Source organism: Symphodus melops (assembly GCF_947650265.1).
Source record: "Symphodus melops genome assembly, chromosome: 19".
In the NCBI taxonomy this organism is placed as follows: domain Eukaryota; kingdom Metazoa; phylum Chordata; class Actinopteri; order Labriformes; family Labridae; genus Symphodus; species Symphodus melops.
The window spans coordinates 17,854,712-17,869,103 of NC_136709.1; the positions used below are offsets into that span (position 1 = coordinate 17,854,712).

Here is a 14,392-nt window from a genome sequence, read left to right on the forward strand (position 1 = left end):
CACCTAAAATCACATCTCAATGCTCGGCAGATGTGCCTCCCACTCAGCAGCAAAAATAAAACCAATTTTGATGGGACCATATGTCAGCATGACCCAATGTTCTATACTTTGAATAGGAACAGGGGGGAGGTATGAGTGGGTGTGTGTTTGTGAATCTGTATTGAGTATGAATATATTATATCCAAAATCTACCTGAACAATAATTCTGAGGCACTGAGCCGGACATGTTCTAGTCAAAACAAACTGTCAGTAACTCATTGTGATTTCACTGTTCTGCACATGAAATATGCAATGTGCGATAACTCTATTCAACATTGCCATAACAGTTTTTGTCTTTCTGCTGATCTTCAAGTTTTGCATGCTAAATGTCCCTTCTAAATTCAACTGAACATACTAATATGAGGGTGGAAGATAGCTTGCTTGGAGAATTGGTGGCACAGTTAGTGTTCCTGCCTGTTCCTGTACTGAGGTTATAATCCTGCAAGCAGGTGGCCAGGGTTCAAATCCGACCCGTGGCTCCTGTCCTGCATGTTGTTGCCCACTTTTTCTCTCCCTCCCGACTCAGTCCACTGTCCATCTCTAAAATACAGGCACAAACAGTCAAAGAACTAAATATTGCTGGAGCTAATACTTCATCAAAATAATGTAAGAGCATGCACATTGTACCCAAGCTTCCATGCAATTGTTCAATGTTTGCATGCCGCGTGAAAAAGAATTGCTTGATAACTTTAAAAATGTTTCCTGCTTATTGCAATAAGTCAGACTTTTTATGTTTTCTTCAGATGCTCAAATGAGAATAATGGCGACATTGCGAAGTAATTGCACATCCATGCTGCAGGAGTGATCTCAAATGCAGCTGCCAACTAAGTTCTATTAACTTGTAAGCCTAAATATGCACCAATAACAAGTGTTGTTCTTTATTGATTCACTACTCACTATAAAAACAATCTGATAATCAATACTTTCACTTTCAATAAGAAAATCTAGGACACTGTGAATAAACATGTTGGGGTCTGGTGATGGGCATTTTCTTTGTTTTCAAGACTTTGGGAAACAAACATAAAAAAATATATTTTGAATAAAAATATGCTGGAATAGAAACACTCCGTCCAGGTTTTTTAGAATAACGTCGGGCAAGGATGAAAGAAGGATAATGCAAGTCTACTTAAGGACCATGAACGCACCCTCAACTCTCGGCAGTAACACACACTCAGACATCTTGTATATTCACACGCAAAACATACATGTGCACACACACACATCTCTAAAGTTTATCAGGTCAGCCTCTGGTGATGAGACATTTTCCCTCTCTGCTGTCCCCTCCGACGACTCGTGACATCCCCTTTAGTCTCCCGGCTACAGTTTTCCCTGTTTATTCCTGAACTCAAATATGACTGCAAACTATGAGTGCAAAGGACTGCATGGTTAATGACTTCTGCAATAAATGATTTAGACCCCGAGGCTGTCGAGAACAAGCAAAGAACAGCTGAAGAGAAGGGAACAGAGGAAGAAGAGGAAGGATCGAAAAAGAAGGAGGATAGAGAGAAGGTGTTAAAGATCCTGGATTAAAGGTTGACAATAAAACAGAGTGAGATACAGGAGGAAGCAGAGCGACTGGAGGAAAGTTAAAACAAAAAGAGAAGAGGATGGAGATGGCGTTCAGCTTTAATCTACAGACACCAGGAAAAGAGAACAAGATCCACTACCTACATTTTCTCCCCTGCTGCTGACAATGACCCACTAAGCGCCGAAAAAAAAACTCTACCTCAACTCTCGGTGTCATCAAAGAGAATACATCAGGTTATTGTATGTAAAACACATGGTGCAGAGTTCAGTAAATAAATCATGCTTCGCTCTGCTCCCCTCAGCAGAACAACGTCACGCTCCACCCCGCTCACATCGACATAGATAACCCCGCTATGAAAGTCATGGCAATTAAAACATGCAAATATCTCAAAGCTCCCAAGCTGTGTCACGAGTGGTTAAGCACTAGACTGTCACATCAGGAAGAAAAAAAAAAAAGCAGAAAGAAAAATCAAGACAGCTCAATGTTGAAAAAAACAACGAAAAAACAAAACACTTTTTGAGCTATTTGGGGAGCTGCCAGCAGGGAGGCAACAAGAGGACAATAAAGAACATTTTCTGTTTCCCCTGTATCATCGCACATTATGAGTCCACGAGAGGAGGCGGCGTGCGCACTATTGCTCCTGGCCATTTAGTTAAGCATGGGACAACAGAAGTAAAGGGAGGAGGAGGAGGAGGAAGAGGAGGAGGAGGACGGGTTGTTGCCTACATGCATCCCGCTGAGACGTCTCTCGATGAGCTGTTCTACGTGTTCGATATGACAGCAGGCCGCTGTGCCATGCTCAACAACAAGCCCTCAGCATTAGTCTGAAACACTCCCTAAACTACAGGAGAGAACAGAAGATCAATATGACCTTGTAATCAAGGTGATAACCGACACAGACAGCCAGTGAAAACTAGCCTTTTAGCAAGTTTGTATGCATTAACGTGATAGAAAGTTGAGAAATGTAAACGTTCCCCTTTTCGAAGAAAGTATACTGGATGTATAATGATAAATATGGAAAGATCATTTTCATTTAACACATCGAATTGGTTTGGAAGTTTTAAACCAGAAATGACAACTTCAGTTTTCAGTGTAGCTCAAGAAGAAGACAATATTAATACTAGTTAAAACAATGGGGTAACCACAACCTCACTGCATGTTTCTTTATAGACTCTGTGGTGATACAATCAGAGGCTACAATTGTCTGGTCTTTTACTATGAACTAAACATCATTCACAGAGTGCAGCAGTCTGTTATAGTATCCAGCTGTTTCCCATCCAGATGCACTTTTCCTTCACTCACTGAAGAGGAGCAGAGTCATGTCAACTGCAGTCTCAGGTTCTTCAGTGTCCAAACTTCATGGCATCTTCTTGCTGCATATCAGTGCCAGTTTTACTAAACAGTCCTCTGTTTCACATGCTTTTACTCTCATCCACTCTTTGACTCCAGTGAAGGCCCCCATGACTTATTCATGCTGATGGATTTTCCTTGTTTACAGCGCGATCTCGTCTTTTTTCCCACAGTCAGCTCCTGACCGATTTGGTGGAGTGGTCGCACATGCCTGAGTCATGGCAACACCAATGTGACCTGTCCCGCAGCCATGACGCCAGGTCTTTAGGCTCGGTTGTTTACCTGCTTTCGTTAGACATGATGAAACAACGACATGTGAAACCAACGATACCATATGAACCAAAACCACATGATACAATAACAGACAATACAAGACCATGTGATACGGTCACACCTTACCATACACCATATCATACTATACGCCATACGTGGCCGACGATAAGGAAAATATCACAGTAAAAGTATTAGTGATACACTGGAGGACAATCATTTCAAGATACGTACATCACAATATGTGATCAAGCGAAGATTCTGAAATTAAAATCCCAAAAAGGATGAGAAATACCAAACCTAAACTAGCTGCTACTAGCACATACACATCTCCAGAACTATTAGCAGTTGGGTTGCACTGTGGGTAATGTAGGCAGAAGTATTTGGTAAAGAGAAAGTAAACAAAAACCTATAAACGGCTGATCTGCATCCACTTCAGCAGATTATCTCTGTGGTTTATTGCGAGCATTGTATTGGTCTAAGAGTGAAATGCTAAATGCTAAACACAAAAGTTTTCAGGTGCACATGTACTGCTAATGGATGCCTTGAATTTCCTTCGGGATCAATAACGTATCTACCGATCTACATATGCACCAAAAAAATGAACAATTAGACCAGGTGGAGCAACTTGTTTAAACACATTTCAAAGTAGCTAAAAAGCTATACTGACCGATTCAGAAAATATGTCTATTATCTATGTCTATCATATGTCTATTATTGTCTATGTTTATGTCACCGTTGCTGTTCTGTAACTCGATTCACAGATCTCCCTAATGACGGTGAAAAAAAGAAGCAATTGGTGGATCGATACACTTGGCCCGGTACACCGTCTGATTTGTGAGAAAGCTTCCAAAGTTTACTGCTTCACGTATCAGTTGCCTCTGCAGTCTCCAGAATCAGTCGATACTTGAAATCTAGCAGATGCAGGATTAAAAAAAAAGAGAAAAAAAAAAAAAAAAAAAGCATGTTTCCCTCTCTGATCCAGCTTCGTCTCCTCCATTTTCTTCCTCTCACTAATGCACTCCTGTCATCGGGGAGTTGGACAGCATAGTGCAAGCTAACAAAAATCCACAGTGACGGCAAACCTCTCTCTTTAAACCTTAATAGCACAGGCAGCGAGCAGTTAGACTGACAGAGGAAATGATCACAAGCACAATCATTGAGGGAAACAAGGAGAAAAGGATAAAAAAATATATATGTTTTTTTGCTTTTTGCTTTTTGGGACAGTTAGTCAGGCTTGTATGGTGGTTGGATATTAAGGTAAAATAATGAATAAGTGTTATCAAGCTAATAGAGCAAATACAAATGCATAACATTACCTAGCTGTGAATGGCTTTGGAGGGAAACCATCATAACCTTTTTTAGGGGTTTGCCCATGAATTATTCAAAGGCAAGTCAGTGAACAATTGGGGCAGAGCCACAGCTTGCTGAAAATAAATAAATTACAACCCTATACATTTAATAAGAGAACAAGTGAAGCTTTTGACTAATTCTGCTGCTGCATGTTTCCACTTTCCACATCAGGATGACAAACTCAACTCTCAATCACAACCCCGACCTGCCTGCGGTCCCGTTCCTCACCTGAGCACAAACACAAGTTAGGGAAGGGAGGGGTATTGATTTGAAAAGTGTTCTCTTTGTCATCTGTGAGGCAGGAGACGAAGGCCAACTCGAAACGCACAAACACACACAGAACTATTACACCTTGTACCTTGCAGCTGCCGGAAGCGTCCATCAAGGATGGAGTTGAAGCAGATGTTGGAGGTGCTGTAACTCAGCCAGCGCGCCCTCTTCATACTTTTAGCCGACGAGGAAGAGGAGGAGGAGAGGAGGGTGGGGGGAGGGTGAGGGTGTGAGGCCCTGTGACGTCTCGGGGTGCAGGAGGAGGATGAGGAAGAGGACGAGGAGAAAGTGGATAGTCCCACGGGCGCCACGCTGAGCGGGATGTGCAAGAGGGTGCCGTTCCTCTCTGGGTGGTGTTCAGGTTCCGGCTGCTTCCCTCCGCTGCTTGTGCCCCTCGTGGTCTTCTTGATTTCAGGTTTCTGGGCCCGGTGAACAGGCGGGGTGCTCCTGCTCCTGCTGCTGCTCATCCCGACTCGAACAGGGGGTTCTCTCTCTGCATAAGCCCGGCTGGAAGTCTCCTTGGTGCTGTTCCGGATGGCTGTGGTCTCCCTGCTGCTGGCCTTCAGGTTGATCTTGACCTCTCTGAGCCCGGGTTGGCTTATCGGGGTGGCGCGCAGCAGGCAGGGGCTGCTCATCTTGACCCCCCCCCCCCCCAAATTGAAAACAACAACGAGAACAACACAGCCCGAAGCCGGCAGAGGAGCTTGGCACTCCACGTCTCTCCTCCTCTCTGTCTCTTGGCTCTCTGTCCTCCTTTCCAGATCCCTCTCGTGCTCACTTCCTCCCTCCCTCCCTTCCTCTTCCTCCTTTCTCACTCTCTCCTCGCCGCTGCCGCTGCCGTGATGATGCTCTGCCTCCACTCTCAGGCGGCACAAGGGCTCGGGCAGACAGCCTTCAGTTCAGTTCAGAGTGGTTTCTCGAGCCCCATCCATGCATACAATATGTTTCAAAACATCCACGTGCTCCCAGAACTCCCTCCCTCTGCCAGGCACTCCCACACAGCCGTGACATCACTGAATGTGAAATGCAGGACTGGCACAGTTGTGATTTCCTGTGCCAACATTTGGACATAAAACTGCCCATCTCAATGTAACGAGCCTTTCTTTCGCTTCAAGGAGCTTTGTAAACGGCTGGATATTCAATGTGTCATGTAGAGGCTTGAAGGCATGCTGGGTAAATATTTCTGAGTTCACAAGCTGTAAATCAGCAGCGGACGTCTTTCAGAGCCTCTCTCTTCACTTTCCTCCACCCTCTCTCTCTCTCTCTTTGTCTGACAGGAAACACTGATTGCATTACAGAAACATCAGTGCAGCACCACTCTAACACAATATCACAAACACCCACACAGAAGCCCTCATCACTTAAAGAGACAGAACGATGTAGCGAATAAATTGGTGAGAGTGCTGCCGGGTTAACTGTCTGGACACATCTTTAAACATTTGCGCCCACCCAGATCTGGAGCCGGATACTGAACCCCAGCACTTTTTTTTGGCAAAGAGAGTTGAGTGTAGAGAAGTGAGCATCGTACCATCCCAACACTAAATGTTGCTTTAAGATATTTTTTTTTTAACAAACAAGTGTTCATCATTACACAAAACTAAAATGACATTACAACTAAATTAAAAACAAAGGACAAGGACGACACCGGGCCAAGGTGTAGCACATCCCCTGATTACAGCCCCGGCTTATCGGACCCTGTAACAGAAAACAAACCAGCAGGATAGAAACACGAAGAGGTGCGGAGGGGTCGTCACAACAGAAACATTAAAGAATGCAATACTGTTATAACCCGGCTCACTTACGTATCGAACATTTTTTTTTTAGAAACCCCAGAAGTATCTCCTCCACATGTTTGATCACCTTGTGTTTGACCTCTCTTGTGTCTACAGAGTGACAGAAATAAACATGGTGTGACCCTCAGCTCCCCTTTTCTGCTACGCTTCCTCCCACCTCAGAAACACTGCTATTTAAAAACCCCAGCAGCCGCCCCCCCTCTCCATACACACACACACACACACACACAGGTGGGTCACAGCCTTCCAGCTAAGCCAGAAATGCCAAAGATGTGTGTTATGGGAGGCAGACAGGCAGGGCAGCTGTCCAGAACAGTCCCGACACTTTACATTCAGAGAATGTGCAAGTGATCCCAGTTACTTTCAGAGGGTGGGGAGCGGAGTCAGGGCTCAGCTGCTGCTGCTGGGGAGAGGGTGTGACACCAGAGGAAAACGCACACATAAACACACGCACAATCACACCTGCAGGGCTCTAAACGAGAGATCTGCAGTGAAAAGGTAGATCACCTGCAGTTTTGTGTTGTTTTTCTTTTTAACAAATGTATGTGAAGGTCAGTGGACGTCAAACAGACGCTCGTTATAGCTCTTCATTCTAGCTCTAACAATGACAGTGATCTCAAAAATCTGTCCCACACATACCTCCGAGAGGACACAGCCTGTTTACTATGCACGCACTCACCTGCCAGGGCCTTGATGCGCGAGCGTTCAAACAGCCGGGCAGAGCTGTTGTCATTGTCGAGCTCCTCGTCGGAGAGCTCGAAGCGGGTGTTGATGCGACTGTACTGCTGAGTGATCTCCGCGTTGTCAAAGTCCGTGGTGGAAGTCATGGCGGTAGCCAGCGTGGCGAGCGGGTGAGGGGACAGCAGCAGGCCGGTGGTCTCAGGTGGTCTGAGGCGTGAGGGGGAAATGAGTGGAGGGGATGAAACAGCAGGATGGACCTTGAATAGAGGGGAGAGACAGACGGCGAAGGTGTTAGCATGAGTGATTATGATGATTAAGTGGAGTTCAGTGCCTACAAAGGGGACAATGAGACTTCATTAATAATAAAATGATAGCAGACATCAGAACATAAACACAGAGGACAAAGAAATCCACGGATCCAGGACCGCCCATTCCAAATATCTCTTTTACTCATTCATATGTCAGTTAGGTATTTCACCTTCACTGGGACGAATTGTGTTTGTGCAGGTTTTAAAGAAATGAAGTTTCTCTGTGCTCACCGTCACTCAGACGTTTACTGAGGACACAAAATGATCCTGTGACAGGACAGGGGGTCAAAGATCTAACTTATACCAGAGACAAAGGTCTTAGTGGATACAGAGACGTCTCACACATCATTTCATTTTGGGATATAAAATGTATTTGCGTAATTAAAGTCTGGGTTTTTCAAGGACATACAAGGAGTGAATTCCTCTTTATGAATTTGTAACTCAGGGGCGCAGTGGACTAGCGGTTAGTTGGAGGCTGAAGTCCTTCAAATACAACCGGAGGCTCCTTCACTGCATCGCATTGCCACCTCTATCACCTCTCTGAGTTCTGACTCTAAAGGCTAAATCACTTACTGCACAAAACACAAACAAACATGTGACTCCTTCAGTTCATCTGTAGAGACAGAACAGGAAAAATGATGCTGACTCGTGACACCAGCTTTCTCTGTAATAAGTGATGTCTCACTGTCTTTGTTTGGATCACATATATTTGATTTTTCAGTCTCACTGTGATTCTTTCTGCACCTGGCATGAGCCTTTTAATAGCTGGCACAAAGGGAACGAACTGTCCTGATGAAAAACTTATCAAATCCTTTAATTCATTCTTTAATTTAATCCTGTGAATTAAAGGATTTTTATCCGATATCAGAGTGCCTCAGACTTTCAGTTTGGACTGCCTTTTTACACCTTCAACTTGGTTTTTCATCAGGACACTTCCTTCCTTTTGTATAAGCTGTTAGACTTTGTCCTTTATCCTTGAAGAGCACCTGATTCCTCCACACTTTTTGACCCAGTGCAGCACTCAGTGCTACCCCCCCCCCTTTTTCCCCCCTATGAGCATTTTAATGTTAAGAATTTCAGAAAGTATACACTCAGAGATGTATAAAAAGTATATATTCATACTGTACAGAAATCTGTCTATAACAGCTTGCACACGCTCCTGCCTCTATAATCTCCATTTTGTGCGTGTCACTTTGCTCCACTGTCACCCTGCAGTGTGTCTGTATGTCTATTCTTTGTGTGGAATGGCGGGTTGAAGGGGACCCGCTCAGATAGCAATATCTGTGTGCAGCATAGCTGTCTTATCACTCTTAACAGGGGGAGGGGGAACCCCCCCCCCCCCCCCCCCCCCCCCCCCCCACCACCCTCCCACCCCCGCGCGCACACGCCGTACTGCAGAACATGACGAAACCCCCGGTATTTGAATGATGCAGCTCACGTAGTTTGAACTGAAGCTCTGTGTGTTTGTGTGCTTCTGTTGGCAGGTGTTTGGGAGCTTAAGTGAGAGCAGTGAAGTGAGGCGGGGAATCCAACTTGTGTCGAAGCTGAAGTTCAAAAAGAAGACAGAGAAAGGCCCGAGGCAGTGTCCTTATGTGGCTGAGAATGAAAACTACAGTCACGAAATATCTTGTAATTACATTTTGGGATATTGAAAGAATAAAGTGATGTTTTCTTATTTAAAATAAGGACTGTGCACATTACAGAAAATAAAAAAGTAGATCAGATTGTAGTTTGAGGCTAATTTTAATCTGGAGTTCCTTGTTAGGGTTGGTGATACACATGTATACAGACAAAAATCCACAATGAAAAGCAACAACAAAGAACATAAACATTATATTAGTTGACAGGTTACAGATATGTTGTGCGATGTTGGTCAAAACGACTCAGGACAAGGTGACCGTCAGAGTTAAAGTGCTTTAAATACTGCAGTATTAAGGTGCAAAAGGGCTGGAGAATTGCACATGATTATCAGGTCCTCAGGGATTTTATTTATGTATTTTGACAGTACCTTCTATAAATTGTCTTCTACTGTATATAAATTGTCAAAAAAAAGGGAAAATGTTGTTCAGTGTTTCCTGAAGCTCAATATGACTTTCTGATAGAATTCAGATAAATTGCTTTAAAAATATGAACATAGATTTGGATGAATGTATTGGTTGACATCTAACCAATTTTACAAAGTAATTATTAAAAAGTGTTATTGTGCATGCACATCCTTAATAATATCGATGGATCAGTTGAAGATGTTTTTCATATCTAAGATATCATCTGGAAGATTCATCTGTGAAAATGAATCTTATTGTATACGACAATCATATATTGTGCATGTTTAGTCAAATTAAACAATCAGGGGTTCCAATGCTTGAACACATTTGTTCAGTTCTGCAGACACAACTTCACAAAGTGACTAAAGAGGATTCTGTGTCTATTGTACATTCAGAAAAGAGGCCCTCGGTGATGCACAATGATGGCACCCTACAGGACAGTTCTTCCTCCTCCTCCTCCTCCTCAGTATCAGTCCTCTGCAGACAGCTGCTATCAGTGTGGTGATGCACCACCCACAGTCGGGGATCCCCTTATCACCTCACACACAACCTGGACAGCACTACCGCACAACCATTTACGAACTGTACAAACCGCCTTACACACTGCTATGAGCTATAAGAAAACTGTTATTTTGTCGGAGGACTGTTGGGCTGAGCTGCAATCCGCTCCAAATTAAGTGTGCAAGCTGAGACTTTGTGATACTGTCCTCGGCTCATTTTAAAGCTGTTTGAAGGCGAGCAGGTCTCCTGCTTTTTACAGACAGTCCAGTGACACAAAGTTCACCGTCTGCCACATCCAGTGTGTGTCTGTCAATAGCAAGGTGTCCTTTCCTAGCGCCCTTGAACAAGAGACAGAACTCTCACACACCAGCTCTCTCACAGCTACAAGCTCAACTTGTGCCGAGTCTAAGAAACACCAATAACATGCAAACACAGAAATAAGGTTAAAGGAATCAGTCAACATGCCTCAGGAGCCCCTGCTGACATTTATAGCTGTAAGGTGACTTAAAGACATGCATGATTTGAGTTATAGCAACAACAACAAAAAAAGGTTGCTGAAACTAGCTGCAGCTAACCACCCCTTATTATTCTACATTTACGTTGGGAAAACTTCCAGATAATAAATAATAACATTCAAATTAAAATGCAAAAAGATGGAAAACTATGATAAGAGTCTTTAACTAGCTTGAAGCTCCTTGAGGCTGTATATGGGTTTGCAGGGCTTTAATCAAAACGCTAATGCACGCTAACAGGCTCACAATAATTATGCTAACATGCTAAAGTTCAGTAGGTCATTATACTTGGGATGCACTGGTGAGACGCTGACACCGAAGACTTTGATTGGGAGCTCAGTGAGCTAAAGAGTCATTTGGAGTTTAGTTAGTTCAGTTTGTCTACGATATCAAGTTCCTTACAATATTTTCAAACTTGTTTGAATGCATCGAGAAGAGTTAGGAAAGCTAATTTGGAGGAATGCCTGGTATGAAAACATCTCTGCCAGACAATGAGAAATAGACATGTACTCTTTTTTCACTGGGAGATTTTTTATCAATTGATATTGATACCCAAAGCACGAGTATTGATATCCGTAATGTAAAAGGTTGATTCACTGCAAAAGATAAAGTCCCAGCAGCACATGGTGCAGTAAATACATATTTTAAGATGATGAGTATGGATTGCTGGCTAATTTCTCAAATGTTGTATTGATGATCGTTAAAATGTCATCTGCTGGAGAACAAAAAAAGATAGTATGGACAGCATCATATTTTAAACTCCTGTTGCTGTGGATCCTGCTCTGCAAATATTTTCTGCCATTTTTTGAAAAATGTATAAAAAGGTGTGAATGAGATTTTCACTCTCGAGATTTGCTGAGTAAGAATATCAACAAAACAATTCCTTATTTGCGAGGCGTGAAATAGCTTTTCTTTTATGATAACTTTTCCGCAGCTTGTGATTTTTTAATTAAGTGCCCTTATTGTTCCCCTTTGCTGTTACTGCAAAACTTCATGGTAGACAATTGCGTGCAATTTAAACATCAAATCAGCACCTGCAGAATGAATAATAACCCTGCAACCCATGCTCCCAGCTGTAAATAAAGTCCTTATGGATGCACTTTGAGGAGCGGAAACACATTAGCTATAGGGAGCACATTATTTTGAGTCATAAAGGAGGGAATAAGAGATGGGTGTGGTGAAAATGTGGGCACCTACAGCGTGCGTGAAACTGTAGCAGCAGCAATCGGACAGAGGAGAGGGAGGCCTGTGGTCCAGAGTGTAAATCTGATTTTACAAAATAGACAGGGATCAATATGGAAGGAAGAGGAGGAAAGGGGCGGCTGGTTACTGGATTGAATAACCACCACCAAAGTCTGCGGCTTTCTTTGAATTGTAAATATCAACACAGAATGACTCTAAAAATATTTAAGAATCAACACAGTGGAAAGTCAGCATCTGTCTTTAGCATAACCCAGACTGTACTGTAGATTGATTATTTATACAAGCTGTGTCGAAGGTCACTGATGTGGTCAGAAATGTTGTGAATGCAACAACCGTGAGCCTGATCTTGTGAGAGGTTATAAGGAATCAATAGTAAACTATTCCTGGAGTGTGTTTACACTGAAGTCCCTGCTCCCTGCTCGTCCAGACATGGCGACACACACACGCTTGTCCTTTTAAGGGGCATGAGGAGGAACATCTGTTTTGCTCAGGGAATATTTTGTCTTGCTGAGAAGCCAGCACATTGTTTCCAATCAAAGACGGGATAAGAGAGACAACATCTAATTATAGGAAGGACTTGGCTAGGGCATTGTTAGATGTGGAATTAAACTTTAATTGTGTCAAGTATTGTAGAAAAGTACAAAATGTAGGTTTTACTTGACTGTTTCCATTTTATCATGCTTTATAAACTAACCTCTAAAGGAAACAAATCTTTAGCTTATATACCTGAAAGTAGCTTCTATCTACTTTATAGATTAAGACTTTACAAAAAGATGTGTTAGATGTTGTGACTATTATACTATGTATAACTTTTCCTTAATCATGGAAATAATGAAAATCTCACTCAACCCTTACCAAACACAATAGTAGGACTAAAGCAGACAAACAGAAAATCATAAACAATAATCATTTGCATAATTGTTATATGATAAAAAAGCAAAACAACTTTTTTTATCATAGGTAGTTACACCTTGAGTCTGTATGTGTGTTTTTAAGAAGCATTGCTTTTATATAGCAGTATGTTCAATACAACATTATTTGCTCTCCACCATTGCTGTTCATTAGAAACAACTTTTGGAAAGCGCACTTGCCCACGCGATACCATGCGCAGTGACGTCATTGTGCGCACTTTAAACGTGCCCCATTCAGAGGAAAGATAACAATTTGATAATGAAGAAAAAAAACAAACAAACAAACGCCTAGCTCAATTTAAAAACAACGGGGAGACTAATTCGTGAATGAGAATATTCGAGGTGCTACTAAACACGAAGTCATTTTTGAGAGGAAGCCTCCGACAGGTGGCTTATAAAAAAAACCGTGCAACTTTACTACCAATAACAACCAATAACACTCTTAGTGAAATAGCGTCACATAGTTACCATTTGACGTACAGTTATCGGCAATATATCAATAATTTCTACACACAAATACATTTACTGGCCCAACTTGCTTTTCTATGAAGTTCCACTTACTTGTTTCTTGGTGTTCTTCTGTCCTGTGTTTATCTCGAGTTTTCTCTCTTCAATGACAAGTGTTATAATCCCATTAAAGCAGAGGGCTCCTGGTCAGTCGGCTCCACAGCGCGAGGAGGGCACGGGGGACGAGGGTGAAGGGCTCGAGGCGCCGCGCGCTTCACGGTCATTCCCGAAAGCCAGCGACTGACCCACCCTGCAGGGTTAAAAATAAAGTGGGCGCATCCAGTACATGATCTGTGTGCGAGCAGGGACGGACATTCCTGACATGAGCTGGTGACTCTAAATGGCAGAGACACTTCTGATCTACTGTGTACCCCCCCCCCCCTCTCCTCCCCACCCCGCCCAGTCCGGGCCCTAATCGCACTCATAACACCCACCCTCACACCGAGACCCTTTCAGAAATGTCACCTCCACGACTTCTGCTTCTACGTGCCACGTTCACGCAGGACGGAGACAAGGAGACAAGTTCTGGACAACGATCCTCACTTACGAAGGATGTCCAACAAAAAACTGAAACAAAGTCGTAGTTAGTTTGATGATGTTTTCACTTCATTGTTTTCATTCTCTGCTACGTTTACTTCTAACCCACTGCAGAACATCCACTGAGAATTATTTTACTATCGAGTGCACAACATTTATACAAAATATGTACAAGTAGTTGAATTTTAGATTTTCTTCTAAATGATCAAAGCCAACATGTATTAAAGTTAATGTGAGCAAACCGTTTTTGTTGATTTTTGCAGCCCCTGTGGAGTACTTATTTTCTCTTTGCTGATTTTCTCTTGTTTGTACCTGTGTGATTAGTGTTTTCCTCCAACAAAAATTCGATCTACTTATTTTAATAGTCAAAGCTGCGGTTTATCAAGCATCTTTGCTGCAGAAAATAATGAAAAAAATAATAAGTGTGCTTTCAGTGTGCTTTTTTAATCACTTTATCTGACATTGTTTCAGGCATTAATAGTAACTATGTAGAAATTGTGAATCTGGTCACTGGTGGTCGAGTTCATATAATGTAAATACTGCACATAGGATGACTATTGGAAAAAAACATTCGAATCAAAAGA

The 14,392-nt window shown here is 42.7% G+C and overlaps 1 protein-coding gene across 2 annotated transcripts in view; it reads right to left on the reverse strand.

Annotated features, from left to right (window-relative positions):
- The window catches only part of sptb (spectrin, beta, erythrocytic), a 42,079-nt gene extending 28,467 nt beyond the window's left edge, over positions 1-13,612 (reverse strand). The window contains exons 1-2 of one of the 2 annotated variants that reach the window (XM_079370043.1): positions 13,326-13,612; positions 7,283-7,541 (exon numbers count right to left, since the gene is read on the reverse strand). In XM_079370043.1, the coding sequence (XP_079226169.1) occupies positions 7,283-7,430 (148 nt within the window). In that variant the 5' untranslated portion in view covers positions 7,431-7,541; positions 13,326-13,612. Of the gene's footprint in view, positions 1-4,898; positions 5,487-7,282; positions 7,542-13,325 lie in introns of those variants that run through there. The other variant, XM_079370042.1, reaches the window with a different exon arrangement.
- Between the last annotated feature and the right edge of the window lie 780 nt (positions 13,613-14,392).